At 36.4% G+C, this 15,819-nt stretch overlaps 1 protein-coding gene and 1 long non-coding RNA gene across 3 annotated transcripts in view; one reads left to right on the top strand and one right to left on the bottom strand.

Annotated features, from left to right (window-relative positions):
- cdh19 (cadherin 19, type 2) overlaps nt 1-15,819 on the bottom strand; it is a 377,589-nt gene that overhangs the window by 106,915 nt on the left and 254,855 nt on the right. For both annotated transcript variants that reach the window (XM_065287947.2, XM_065287949.2), the window contains exons 8-9: nt 9,534-9,670; nt 6,567-6,688 (exon numbers count right to left, since the gene is read on the bottom strand). In XM_065287947.2, coding sequence (XP_065144019.1) covers nt 6,567-6,688; nt 9,534-9,670 — 259 coding nt within the window. The remainder of the gene's footprint in view (nt 1-6,566; nt 6,689-9,533; nt 9,671-15,819) is intronic.
- LOC135777731 (uncharacterized) lies at nt 47-2,532 on the top strand. Its single transcript, XR_010544317.2, has 5 exons — nt 47-107; nt 695-754; nt 862-952; nt 1,051-1,130; nt 1,508-2,532. It is a non-coding gene; the product is annotated as an uncharacterized lncRNA (long non-coding RNA).

Below are 15,819 nucleotides of genomic sequence, written 5' to 3' on the forward strand. Positions count from 1 at the left end.
CCCTTCAGGTGCGACTGCTCAACCTATGGGCTTGACGGGAAAATTCAAAATCGCGAACCGTTACTGCCTGGACTGGTCTCTTTGTTTGTTTGCTCATCAACAGTAAGGTAAGTTTGATTTAATTCATTTGTCTGCATCACGCTGATCGGTTGCCTATTTGTTCATATTATGTTATTTACTATGATTCGTTTTTGTCTTTATACTAGAACTGTTTGAATTTAAAGCACAAACAGTAAAACTTTAAGGGTATAAGTGGTACACAGCGGTAAACATGAGGTTAAAAATACGCGAAGTAACATTCAAACCGGGCTGTTAAAAGAATCAATTCGATGTTTAAATTTTTAAAAACAAAACTTTAAAGAAGCCAAGATGAGACGTTATTTGCTTAAAACAAACAAAACAACAGTAACTCGTGTGTTTGAAATGTTAGCAGCTAGCAAGTGTCTCTCTGCTATTTTAAATGGTACAGACGATCTTTTGTTGTTTTAAAAGCTCATTCAGTTCTGGTAGATGCTGCTTATTTTTCAAGACTGTTTTAATAGCTTTATATTGATTTGTAACAAAGCCAGGTTCACTTTAAGAGAACCTAGGTGCTAATTGTAAAGATGCTTGGAGTCATAATATATTTAAACGTTATATGTTTGCTGTTCTTCATCTTTTTAAATATGAAGTCTATCCATGTTTGTGTTTACAGAGGTCATGTATACTGTGGTCAACTTTGTGGACGATGAAGAGGTTTCTGGGTAAAGATGATGTATGTTTAATCATTCAATGATTACATTAAATTAAAATCAAACATGTTAAATAGTAAACGGATGTATTGTGATATGTGATTTTAATTTTTAATTCTGTGTTTGCCAGAGAAATATAATGAAGTAACAGTGAAAGCTAAAACATCAGACTGATCCAGACACTGAAGAAATTGATGTCACTGCAATCTGGCCAAAATGATGTAAGTTTAATAATTAAATTATTAAATTAAAGAGGTTAAATCGTAAATAGATGTGTTATGATGTATGTGATTCTATTTTTTTATTCTGTGTTTGATAGACAACTATATTGAAGTAACCTACTGTAATGAAGCTGCAGAACAACACCGAGACTCTGAGGACATCAACACAAACAATTAAGTAAGAAGATTTATGAAGTATTATGAAGTTCTTTGATCATATAATGTTGTATCTTTGTACAGTTTAATGCAGTGGTTCTTAACGTTATTCCTGGAGGCCCACTGCTCTGCACATTTTGTATGTCTCCCTTATTTAACACACCTGATTCAAATCATCAGCTCATTAGAAGGGATCTCCATGAACTGAACTACGTCTGTCAGATAAAAGCGATATACAAAACATGCAGGGCAGTGGGCCTCCAGGAATTACGTTAAGAACCACTGGTTTAATGTAAACTTTCTAAAATGTACAACTTTAATTCTATGTCATTTGATTTGTCGTGTGTATGTGTATTAGTATTATGCCAAATACTTATATGTACTTTTATATTTCCAAAGGGCTCCAAAGAGATGTCTGTCCAGATGAGGGTGCATCAACGTTACCTTTGCTGACAAGTATATGCTTTACAATGTAAAACCTAACAGTTAACTTAACTCAAACCATTTAAGGAAATCGGTTGCCTTAACCCATTAAGTTTTAAAAAAACATACATTTGAGTACTGTGAACTTAAGTCTTGTGCAATAATGCACAGTGTCACAGTACTCAAATCTATGTGTTTTAAAACTTAAATGGTTTAATGCAACCGGTTTTCTTAAATGGTTTGAGTTTAGTTAACTTTTAGGTTTTACAGTGAGAAATTCTTGAATAATTCCAAGACAGAGCTCTGCAATTGTATCTACACTGCAAAAAATCAGTTTCTAACTTAGGATTTTTATCTTGTTTTTAGTAGAAAAACTAAAAATTCTTAAATCAAGATGTATTTTCTTGATGAGCAAAATTACCTAAGAAAATGTCTAGTTTTTAGACAAAAAATATACAATTTAAGTAAATTTGTGCCTAAACAAGCAAAAATATCTAACAATGGGGTGAGAAAATTGTGCTTGAATTAAGTGTTTAAGAAAAAAGAAAACTTAAGATTTTTTCTCACACCATTGGCAGATATTTTTGCTTGTTTTAAGCACAAATTCACTTAAATTGTGTGCATTTATTTATTTTGTCTAAAACTAGACTTATTTTCTTAGGTCATTTTGTTCATCAAGAAAAAGCATTTTATTTAAATAATATTGCTACTGAAAACGAGACAAAAATACTATGCAAGAAAGTCATTTTTTTGCAGTGTAGGACTGATTTCTTAAAGCAAGATCAATATAGTTGTTGTTCATTTTATTTAGATATTTACTACATTACAGTGGCAGCTGGTGACTTCTCGATGCAAAGTCTGTCACAACATGTATATAGCCAGTCATTTGTGTGGTTCCCAATTTCAAAATATGTGTTCTGCGTGTATGTGCATCACGTGTTTTGACTAAACACGTGATGCACATGGTTTACATGAAGCAACAAACACATTTTAAAAACACAAGCAACACACATGACCAGGGCCTGAAGTTAACTTTTTTGACCACCAGCCACTGTGGCAGGTGGATTTAGAAATCCACCTGCCACAGTGACTTTTTACCAGCCAGTTTTTTTTTGCCTGAATAGTGAATGATAACACTGTTTTTCATTTATGAATTAAATATAATAATTTTTAGAGCTACAAAAGTGAATTTCTCTTTGTCTTAGGTTGTTTGATTAACATTAATGACACAGACTTAAGTATGTTAATTGAGGTTACTGTCTCTTTAAGACCATCACAGACACAGTTTTTGACTCTCTAGTCTCTATACATACACTTAAGTTAAGACATAACGAAATGTTTTATTAGAATAAGAATACTGTTGAGATTATTTTGTTTATTATATGTGCCCTGTCAAGAGCAGAAAGACTTTATGTACGCTTGCTTTGAGGAAGGCGTCTCTCCGATGTTCCCTATTGAGTGCCCTTAAACCCGCGCGCGCACACATATACGGAGGGGGCACAAACTGCGCACATAAACGCCCCACATACGTTTGTTTTTCATTACTCTATTCGCAAAATGTATGTTAATATACTACAGTATAAGACACAGTAGCGCAACTCTCTTTAAAGTTTACACATCCAAGAGTTCTGATCCGTCACAGCAGAACTACACATCTGTGCAACTGTGATTATACTGTAGTCTATGTCACCATTGCATTCTCATCCCATCTCATCAACAGTTTAATACTTACTCGCACATCCAAACGTAGTCAGAGAAGTGCCTCATCTTCTTTCCAATCGCATGAACGTTGCGAAACAGCAGTCGCATCCTCTCAATGAATCACTCAATTTGCATCAGTGATATGCACAGGTTGATAAGAAATGAGCGGTTGCCGGTTACCCAGACAAATATTTTAATGATATTCGGGCCGCGGTCAGTCGGTCGGGTTTAAAAACTATTTTGAACAATTCCAGGCGGGTTAGTTGAAAATGTCGGTCGGGAGTGGGTTGTTTATACATTGACCCACGCATCACTGATTCGCATTGGCTACCCGCCAATGTGGCTGGTAGATTGACAGTGTTACCCGCCAATTGCAAAATCCACCCGCATTTGGCGCGTGGTCGGGTGTTAATTTCAGGCCCTGCACATGACACTCCGAACACTTATTTTGAATTTGCACCCCTCGGATGAGCAGTCACGAGCCGCCACTGCTACATTACATTGTACTGCTTTGAATGTAATTTTCATTGTTGCTTTTATTTTGTTTTATTTTACTCTAATATTGCTTTCTCTGTCTGTATATTTATGAGTTTAAATAGTATTGTTTATGTATGCAACTTTAAATATTTGTGTATAATATTATTTTGTTATTGTGACAATTGTGAATTGTTCAGTTTTTTATTAAAGCCCCACTGTGTAGGATCTACTCCCATCTAGCGGTAAAGCTCTATATGACAACCAACTGATTATTAGTTTCTAGCCCCCCCCATTCGGAACGCGTTTTAACTAGTACGGTGGCCCTGTCATGCCAAGGTTAACATGGCTTCCAGTAGCTAAAGCAAAGAAAAAAATGAACAATTTGCATTGTCCTTTGCCTGTGATCCGTCAAAGCACACAGATTTATGTTAAACATGTAAAAAGTCTGATCGTCATGATATGTCCGCTTAAAATCACATAAGTTACAAAAAGCAATCATAAACGTAGCTTAGACACTCCTTTTTCATTCACGCGAGGAAAAATATCACAGGGGCTGTTAAACTTGGTATTAAGATGTGTTTTCATCGATCAGATCACAAGTGGACGAGAGAGAGACATTACGTTTACACTTGGTGTTTAAATCCGTCTCTTTTTGTCCATTTTCGACCGCTTCTCTTCAGATTACTGAGGAGATGGTCTGTGGACCAGTTCCTCTCCTGTCATTTACTCATGAGCTAGAGTAATGACGGGTTTAAATGGACGCGAACTAATATGTCAGAGTCCAATGCTTATGTTTAAGTAAACGTTACATGTCCGTGTATATGTAAGAGTTTTCTCTGATATTGGTAATAAGATCGCTCAACTTTCACACGCTTGTAAAATGAAACGAAAGACGCGCAGATCAGACGCTTTTATCAATGAAAGGCTAAAAATAGCGCTGTACACCGTGTGTTTGTGTTAGAGTTCAGAAAAGATGAAAAACATTTATCTCAGTACCTCAGATTACATAAATGGGCGGAGAGACGGCGTGTGGCTGTTCCAAGACATTAAACCACATGCATGTTTACACTAACAAGTGTTACGCATACCCATGCTATAGTTAGCCAAGGAACTATAAAACTTCAAGTTTACAACATAAACTGTATAGATGTAAAGAATATGCTGAATTACCTGTGGTGAAGATAGAAAGTAACTTGAGTCCAATGAGCCCCATCTTGGAAAACTAACTCCAATATTGACTTTGGTCTTGATGTTTTTCCTGTCGCGTTGTCGTTTAAAATCCCTGTTTCGCTTCCTTGGCGACTTGTTTTAATGTCCTCGAGAATAGTTCTTCAACAGGCTTTCAAAGCATTAGATCGCAGGTTTATCACGGCGTGCGGCCGAAGGATTCAGTCTAACGCAGGTCGCATATCCGGGCTGCATACGTCATCAAGCCTGGTTTATTTAAATTAACTGAGCATTACATTCGCAAGTCATAAGCATATTACATCAATTTACAATTAACTAAGAATAAATGTCAGCTTTATAATTGTTAATATTCTGAAATAAGACTGTCTTGATGACGTATACCGCCTACACATGCAACCTCCGTAGGCTTCAGCTCGCGGCCAGCTTGAGTGTGCTCTGAAAGCGCGAAAGGCGGAGCTTGAATTTCAGGAATGTCCCTCGTCGGCGAATGTATTTCAAAGATGGAGGCACAACATGGATTCAGCCAGAGAGCGCTACGGCGGTATGTATTTTAAATAGCAGATTCTACACTTACGAGAATACTTTGATTAGTGGGGTGGAAGTAATTACACATGAATGAGCACATACTTTTGGAAGAAAACATGGGTTTTTGCTAAGAATTAACTAAAAAAAGTACACACTGGAGCTTTAAATAAACATTTCAAACTCAATTCAAGTTTTTTATTTTACATAAGGGTTTTGGGGTGTATATGAATATGAAAATATATATTATATATATATATATATAGTGGGGGGGATTGTAGTCTATCTGCATAGCAGGCAAATAACCAATCAAGTCACTAAGCTATGAGGGCTTGGGTTGGGCTTAATACAAAGTGTAACCAATCAAATAATCTCAACTGGAAAGTTTCAAAGTTGTGTCCCAATAGTTGTCAGAGTTTTGGGAGGGGGTTTTAAAAGCAACCAATCAGTGTTGAGATTAAACACCAATGGGGACACTAGAATTGTGCAAAGGTGTGAAATCCCAGTACCTCTGCAGGTGTGAAAATGTCCCCTGACAAAATCTTCAATGGGATTATTTGCCATGGCAACAAATGGCTGCATATACCACAGGAATATCCCATCAGCAAGATACATCCGAATTGGTATCATTACGGGAGTTTCCTAACTTGGTGGAATTAGAAGTTTACCCTCAGTGGAACTAGTAGATACATCCGAAAATCAGTGGTGTTTACAGGAGTTTCCTAGTACGGATACACCTCTTTTCATGCAGTGACTACTTAGACTTTTTTAAACTTCCTGGATTGACTGTGCATCTGCTTGTGTGTGAACTCTGCCTCTGTTTAGCTAAAGATGGAAATTAAGCGATTTATTATTTTAAACTGTGTGTACTCATCAGAAACACACAAAATTACAGCTAAAGTAATGCTTACTCTTCACCTGTGTGCGTGTGTACCTGGTAATTATCACGTTAAGATAGGAATACCATTATTTTTGTGACCTTGTGGGGACATTTTGAGGTCCCCATGAGGAAACAAGCTTATAAATCAAACAGAATGATGTTTCTTGAAAATGTGAAGTAGTAGAAGGGTTTCTGTGATGGTTGGGGTTAGGGAATGGGGTAGGTTAGGGAAATAAAATACACAGTTTGTGTGCGCGTGTGTGCTACCTCTCCTGGCTGTGTATCCTCACACACATAGAGCTGATAGTCTCGGGACAGGGTAGGCACATTGTCGTTGACATCCATTACTGTAATCAGCACCGACACCGAGGAGAAAAGCTGCTCATCTTCTGAAAGGTGCAGGGATACATTTATTAAACATATCATTTGTTTTCAGTAATCACTGATGTATATTTGAAATATTCTTATGTTCAGTGTAACATTATCCAACTCCTTAGTACAAGATAATCGTTGATGATCATCGGTTTAGTCACACTAGGGTTTTAATCTTGGGAGCACCAACCTCCTGATTTTTGGAGAAGGCCAATAAATATTAATACAGATACATTTTTTTGTGTCTAAAAAAAATATCCAACTGAAAAGACTAGCTAAAACCAGTCTAAGCTGGTTGACTGTTTTTAGCTGCTCTTCCAGTCTGGTTTTAGCTGTTTTGGCCACATTTTTAGCTGGTCAGGCTGACCTACAAGGTTAAACAGGCTGGAAGACCAGCTTTATAAACACTTGTTTGGAGAAAAATAAACACTTGTTTGGAGCAGTACCTTTCAGTGTGCGGACTTCACTTTGCATTATTTGATTGTATATCTAGCTGTCCTGCACCTGGCCCCAATTTGGGCTTATGTGATGTGCACACCACTTGTGTGTTTTTTGGAAGACCAGCTTTGCCAGGCTGAGAGGACCAGCTTAAACAAACTACTTCCATCTTAAAGCTGTAGTCTACGATGTTGAAAATCAGTTGAGAAAGCCTGAGGCGGTTAGTAAGTTTTAAAAAACTCATCCCGCCCCTCTGTGCTACCTGATCCCTCCCACCGGGAAACGAACTTGAACAACGTCACTCATTCAAGCTTTGATCACTGGTAGTAAACATCAGAATAGAGATTTACCGAGCAGTAAACACATAAAGCCTTGAAGGAATGAACAATTACAATTATGATTGCAATTGACGTTATTTACATTCACAACAACGTTTGGCATACGTTTCCCCTCCTGAGCTTCAAGAAATGACTTTGTAAATATAATTACTTTGACCCGTGATACGCGATGCTAAACGGCTAACATTCCGATGCCGACCGGCAGCATGAGCATGTTGTTGCCAGACTGATAAAAAGATTTATGTAACACCACACACAATCTTTGTAAATATAATTACTTTGACCCGTGATACGCGATGCTAAACTGCTTCAATGCCGACCGGCAGCATGAGCATGTTGTTACCAGACTGATAAAAAGATTTATGTAACACCACACACAATCTTTGTAAATATAATTACTTTGACCCGTGATACGCGATGCTAAACGGCTAACATTCCAATGCCGACCGGCAGCATGAGCATGTTGTTGCCAGACTGATAAAAAGATTTATGTAACACCGCACACAATCTTTGTAAATATAATTACTTTGACCCGTGATACGCGATGCTAACATTCCAATGCCGACCGGCAGCATGTTGTCAGACTGATAAAAATATATTTATGTAACCTCACACAATAAAAGTTTAAATAGATGCGTACCTGTTCAACAAAAAGTCTGCCGTGTCGGCGTCGGTTTTCAGCCCCAAATCTCCCTGAAGCTTCCTCCAACGGTCAATTGCGGACCCTTTATTGATTCTACTTAGAGTCCGGCGTTTTTCACACTTTTTTTACCTCTGCTCTTTCCTCTATAGACTTCCCTTTTCTTCTAACCTTTACTGTAGGGACAAGAAGCTTGCTGCTGTCGGTTAGTTTTTTCCATTAGTGAGATGTTGCTGCTTCGCTAGCTAACATACACTGACACAAATTTCATGTCGCAGGCAGGAGAGGGGCGGGGTTGGGGTGCGATGGGGTGGAGACGCGATCGCGAGGTGGATTTTCAAGTTTACGGGGATTTGATGAGAGCAGTTAACCAATGTAAGCTGTCCGGCCGGACAGTTTACATTGGTCAATTTATCTGCCGCCGTACACCCAATAGACTGAATGGATTTTTAAAATTCTTTTTTCTCTTCATATTGTTAGGATTTTACTGTAGAACCATAACCAGCATCTAAACGAGTTTATTAATAATGAACAATCTTTGAAATCGTAGACCATAGCTTTAAACCAGCTTTAACCAAACTGGCCAAGCTTCCAGCCTGGTCAAGACGATGGGTCAAGTGGTCTCCCAGCTAAGGAGATTTAGGTCATTTTCGTTCCTATTGAACAGCCTACCAGCTATTCCTACTAACTGATCTCTCAAACAATATGATTACAAAAGTCAATACAATTACACTCTGGATGTTCTGTACTAACATGCAACGATAATCTTTCTTATTAAAAGTATTAGTAACAGTATGTTCTAATTAACAGCATTTCATGGAATATTTTTGCAGTTGTATAATATTTACATTTTTTACAGCAGTAGACTAGTAGACCAATGTGACTTACAAGTGAGTAGTATGTCCATCATTCATTCCAATCCATTTCAATAAAAAATACTTTAGGTCATTTTGCAATGTCAGTCTGTGTATATTTGTTGTTTTAATTTATATCATTAAGGCCTCAGAATTCTACAGTTATAGTTTTACAGCGTTTTGTGTCTTACACTTGATTTACGTCCCGAAGGCAGTCGCTCTACGCATCTTCAATGAGCATGTTTACGACAAAGTACACAGAAAAGGCGGATGATATCACAGTAGCGTGAGAGTGGTTCCAAAGAAGAGTCCTTATGATTTCTTGATTCACTCTCATGGTACTTTGATGTCACCTGCCTGTCAGTTTTTGCAGCGCGGCATGAACTCAAACAAACCTAATGTTTGGGATACATGTTGGATGACAGTGAAAGGCACTTCTACAAACAATGCGCCCATACCCGCCCCCCCCCCCCAAAAAAAAAATCATATTGAATCTACACGATTCACATGGGTCACCTGTTTTGGTTTCAAAACGGCGAATTTCGCCAAAAGGTGTGGGATTTTTATGCCTGTAAATGAAAGACATTCTCACTGATCTCTTTGGCGGTGATGGTCAGGTTGTGCCAGGCTGATGTCTCTCGATCCAGAGGTTCGGCCACATATACTGTCCCATTACTGGGGTTAATTCTGAACATCTGTCTTGTGTCACTGCTTTGTGTAATGCTGTATCTGTTTAAAGAAAACATTTTGTCATTTACAGGATGAATGTATCACAATACAATCAATTAGGCTGCATTTACACTTCAAATCTTTATGCACAGATCCGATCTTTTGACCATATCCGTATCTTTTGTCCCGCCTGTTTACACATCCTTAAGACACGCCTCATATCCGATGTCTGTGTTTACATTAATCTCCTGCCAAGACAATTCCAGTCATACACGAGTGACAGCGCCATGGTTGATCCTCGAGTTGTGGGTGGAATTTTGCTAATTCGTCTGTTCAAAAGTCGACAAAAGTACAAACAACAGCAATTAATTAGGCAAAAAAGGCGAAGGCAGTTATTTAATGCTTCCATCCTAAATTAGTGTGTCAAATAGTTTGTGATTTTTGCCTCGCAGTACACAATGAGCTGCTCTACGAGTATATGAAGTTTCCCCAGGGAGAAGAACTGAAGAAGGTGGCGAGGGGATTCTACAATTCTTGACACGCAAAGCAAACATTATCTGTAACTACTCCTTACTTCAGGTGAGAAATGATGATGGTCAGCCCAAGCCCAACAATGTTGTGACAGTGTAAATGCAGCCTTAGATTTCAACTATTTACAAACAATGATCATCTGTGCAAGCACATTGCAAACATATTTTTCAGTCCGTTTAAGTTTTAACTAAACATTCACATCTTATAAGCAAATGTAACGTATATGTATTGTGTGATCTCAGTGGAATGAACAGACATAGTTGCTACTTGTTTTAGGCTGCTTTCACATAAATAGTTGTATATAATATGTAAATATAATTATTTAACCACTTAGGAACTATTCTTTAATGCAAGTGGTTGATTTACTAAACTTCTTACACTCCTAAACTTAAGTGCTTTTTGATCTTCAGCATGAGAAAAGAAAGTCAAATTTAATTATGAAAGAATTTTGACTGTTGAGTTAACAGTCCATCAACCCATAACCAGGGCCAGATCTGCAGATTTGTTTAGTATTCTGTAGACTTCTTAAATTTCTGAAAGAATGGGTTTCTGCACCGAAGCTGGAGTGAACGTTCAGCCAAACCTCAGTACCGGTTCACATTTTCACCAAAAAGAGCACTGCATGCACTACGCCACTAGTGATCAGAATTGTACAGGGTTATATCATTTTATACTGCTGTGTGATGTTTTGTTTTATTTTACATTTTATGCTGTTACATATGGAATGTTTTTCTGGTCTTTTTTAAATTAATTAATTAAATTATAAAACAATTAATTAAATTATAAAATAAAAATAAAATTGCAAAATATGTCCCAAATTTGAAAATTAAATGCTAAAATAAAAATTAAAACATTATTTCATTTTCATTTTTAACGTGATGAAGCATCATTCCGGCCAAATTAAAAAAGAAAATTAAATTGATGATTTGACATTTCATTTTCAATATAATCTTGAGTCAAGACTGACAATATTAAAATAAAAAGGCAAGCTTGAAAAGGAATCTGTAAATAATTTTTTTTTAAAGGCTTTTTATTCATGCCCAAGCAATAATAGGGACAAAATTAAAATGTAAAGTTCAGTTTTAATTTTATGTTCTGTTTAAATTATTTGTTTTCATTTTCTTTTTCGTTTTCATTTTCATTTTCAACTTGTATGCAAATTCAATGTTAATCAGTGGGTGGTGTTTATTTACTTGCTTAAAAAAAGGGGATTGGCTGAAGCAGCGTTGCCAACTCAGCGACTGTGTTGCTAAAATAGCGACTTTATTGCTACATCTAGCGACTTTTAGGCCCATTTAGACAAACTTAGCGAATGTTTGGATGAATGTTAGCTTCACATCTGTACAGATAGGCTACTGTGTCGCTTGTACTGGCCCACGAGTGCCGGGTGGCGCTGTCCCGGTGAAATGTGCGTCTGGTGTCTCTGTGCATGGAGCTGGGCAGTGTAGGAGCTGACGCGTGGATGGGATTCGCATACATTGTTTACATTTCAAAGGAGGAACAAACAATAAAAAGTGGCTGGTCCGCTGTTATATATGTGCGTATTTTCACACATCTGGTCCGGTGAGGCGTCAGTTTAACGAGCTGATACACCGACCAGTCACTTACTTTTAAATGAACATTATCTGTTTATTTAGCCTATGTGTTGTCTGTACAAGTATCAGAACTTGCGTTCTCTGTGAAATGCGAGTCTCTCGGAGTCTTCTGTGTACACTGCACTGGACACAACATACAGTTCTTCTGACCATAGCTGAAGCGTGGAAGACGAGCTACGCACATAAGGGCTGTGACGATATCACAGTAATACTGCATCACTGCTGTAATAAGATGCCAGCTGCGGTGATGTCACGGCCGCAACCTTATAAAGCGCGTCATGCCCAAGTGCTCTGATTTCTTGAACTGTACCAACTCACTCCCTGGTTTTAAACCCCTGCGCGAATAACAACATCTCTGCAAGGAAATGTCAGAGCCATGCCCATGAAATTTCATGTGCAAGGAGTCTGAGCCACGCGCATATTAAGCTTTCTCATTCAAGGAGAAGCAGGCACTGTGCTGGTGATGAAAATGATAGCATAATAATAATTTAAACCTATAATGGGCAAACATGACAACTATCGTTATGAAGGCAGGAGCGCGTATACAGCACAACTCGTTATTTGGTTGAATGCTGTGCTTATATCTGGAGCTACTGTAAGCGAATTTCTGAAAGCAATGATTGGAGTATCCATAAGTTTTGCGCAGTTATTTACGTAATGATGCAATTGTCGATTTCGTTTTGTATCCACTTTGAGAAAATCTAATTAAACATACTAACAATAATAACATTAAATAATATTTATTTTCTATATCTTTTGAGTTTAATATCAATTATGGAACCGTTTTTGTCATTGTTTTTAACCCATTTTTTGTACAATAAATTATTAAAAGTTGCAACATGTTTGGAGAAGTGTGTTTCTATTCACGGAGAGTTTACCGAAAATGAATGTCTAAAGAAATAGGAATCAGGTTTTGCACAACTCATCAGAAACAATCTTAAACTCTGCATGTTCTTTCTGCAGGTTTTCAGTTTGTTATTCTATGAAAGTTATTGTATAAAATGGGTTATAAACGATGACATAAAAGGTCTATAAATCATAGTATATTCAAAAGATATAAAAAACAAAAGTTAACATATAGAAATACATATTATTTCACATTGTTATTGCTAATATAATTTGTTGTTTTAATAATATGGGGTGGGTTGTGCTAACAGTCTAACCGCGTGATTCTGTTGCTTCTTCACCACGGTAAAATAAAATCCCGTACGGTCACAGCCCTACTCACAAATCAGCGTTACAAATGAGGACCACTTACAAATATGCCACAAAGGCTGAAGGTCTGCTCTGCCAGTGTGCCCGCTGCAAAAGTAAGTGACTGGTCACTGTATGTCCATTTTCATGAAATGCATACAAATAACACGCAGTGTGATTATAGTGCTATATATACGCCAATTTTGCGAGCATATGATACTCCAGTCCTTCACGGATTTTGGCATAATTATGTATTGCACGATAATCACACTGTGCTATGTGTATGCATTTGATGAGAATGGCTGACGCCTCACCGGATCAGATGTGTGAAAATACGCACATATATAACAGCGGACCAGCCACTTTTTATTGTTTGTTCCTCCTTTCAAATGTAAACAATGAACGCGAATCTCATCCACGCGTCATCAGCACACTGCCCAGCTTCATGCACAGAGACACCAGACGCACATTTCACCGGGACAGCGCCACCCGGCACTCGTGGGCCAGTACAAGCGACACAGTAGCCTATCTGTACAGATGTGAAGCTAACATTCATCCAAACATTCGCTAAGTTTGTCTAAATGGGCCTAAAAGTCGCTAAATGTAGCAATAAAGTCGCTATTTTAGCAACACAGTCGCTGAGTTGGCAACGCTGCTTCAGCCAATCCCCTTTTTTGAGCAAGTAAATAAACGCCACCCACTGATTAACATTGAATTTGCATACAAGTTGAAAATGAAAACGAAAAAGAAAATGAAAACAAATAATTTAAAGAGAACATAAAATTAAAACTGAACTTTACATTTTAATTTTGTCCCAATTATTGCTTGGGTATGAATAAAAACCCTTTTAAAAATGTATTTACAGATTCCTTTTCAAGCTTGACTTTTTATTTTAATATTGTCAGTCTTGACTCAAGATTATATTGAAAATGAAATGTCAAATCATCAATTTAATTTTCTTTTTTAATTTGGCCGGAATGATGCTTCATCACATTAAAAATGAAAATGAAATAATTTAATATAATGTTTTAATTTTTATTTTAGCATTTAATTTTCAAATTTGGGACATATTTTGCGATTTTATTTTTTATTTTATAATTTAATTAATTATTTTATAATTTAATTAATTAATTTAAAAAAGACCAAAAAAACCTTCCATAGTTACATGTTATAATCAGAGGCAGACACTACTCAAGTATTTTTACTTTCTACATAAAAGTAAATTTTCATATATATTCATATTTTATTAGTCTTTTTCTTTGGAAAACATAGATTCCAAAGCATATTATCATAATTTTTACTACACTACATTTTATAATTTCAAGTATTTTGTTTAATATTTAAGTACATTAAACATCTAGTAATTTTTTTTACTTTTACTTAAGTAAAAAAGTACTTTCGTACTTTTACTCAAGAAAGGTAAAAGTACACAATTTTATGTAATTAGGTATTAAATCAATTTTAATATGCAATATAAAAGGAATACATGATTCTATGCTTTAGAATGTAGTGAACATTTTTAGTAAAGTAACATTTTTTTGGTAGCACTTTATTTTACAGTACGTGTACTTACAGTGTACATATATGGTAAATAAGTTGTACTTACCGACAAATGTGTGGTACTTACTTTTAGGTATCTACATGGTAAGTAATTGGTATCATTACTGTACTTACCAGTAGTACATACTTGGTAGTTAAAATGTAACTCTAGATAAGTACTGGGTAATAACATATACATACTTATAGTGTAGGTATACTGTAACTAACGAAAAACACTACTGTACTTACAAATGAATGTACAATATAAGTATTTGGTATTTACAGGCAAGTTAGGGTAAATGACAGGTATTTATAGTGTACATATATGATAACTAATATCAAACACTACTGTACTTACAAATTGTATATACATGATAAGTAATAGTAAATTAATGACCGGCACATATGGTGTATGTATACCGTAACTAACTAGAAACACTACTGTACTTACAAATTGTATATACATAATAAGTGTGTTGTACCTGTAGGCCAGTGTAAGTTAATGAAAGGCATATATGGTGTATGTATGTATACTGTAACTAACTAGAAACACTACTGTACTTACAAATAGTATATACATGATAAGTGTGTTGTACCTGCAGGTAAATGTAAGTTATACTTATACCATACCTATATGATATGAACAAACATTACTGATCTGCCATTTTGGTACTCAGTATCTTTGTCCTTTAAACCAAGCATTAAATAACCGTATGCATTAACTACTGGGTACATTCACTAGTACATCCATGGTAACTACATGGAAACAGGACTGTAAAATAAAGTGTTGCTTTTTACACAGTTAGTATATAGGACCTACCACCTAAGATATAGCATCATATACATGTCACTGTGAAGCAAACCCAACCATTGACTATCATACGCATTAACTACTGGGTACATTCACTAGTACATCCATGGTAACTACATGGAAACAGGACTGTAAAATAAAGTGTTGCTTTTTACACAGTTATTATAAAGGACCTACCACCTAAGATATAGCATCATATACATGTCACTGTGAAGCAAACCCAACCATTGACTATCATACGCATTAACTACTGGGTACATTCACTAGTACATCCATGGTAACTACATGGAAACAGGACTGTAAAATAAAGTGTTGCTTTTTACACAGTTAGTATATAGGACCTACCACCTAAGATATAGCATCATATACATGTCACTGTGAAGCAAACCCAACCATTGACTATCATACGCATTAACTACTGGGTACATTCACTAGTACATCCATGGTAACTACATGGAAACAGGACTGTAAAATAAAGTGTTGCTTTTTACACAGTTATTATATAGGACCTACCACCTAAGATATAGCATCATATACAT

Source organism: Paramisgurnus dabryanus, chromosome 22 (genome assembly GCF_030506205.2).
Source record: "Paramisgurnus dabryanus chromosome 22, PD_genome_1.1, whole genome shotgun sequence".
In the NCBI taxonomy this organism is placed as follows: Eukaryota; Metazoa; Chordata; class Actinopteri; order Cypriniformes; family Cobitidae; genus Paramisgurnus; species Paramisgurnus dabryanus.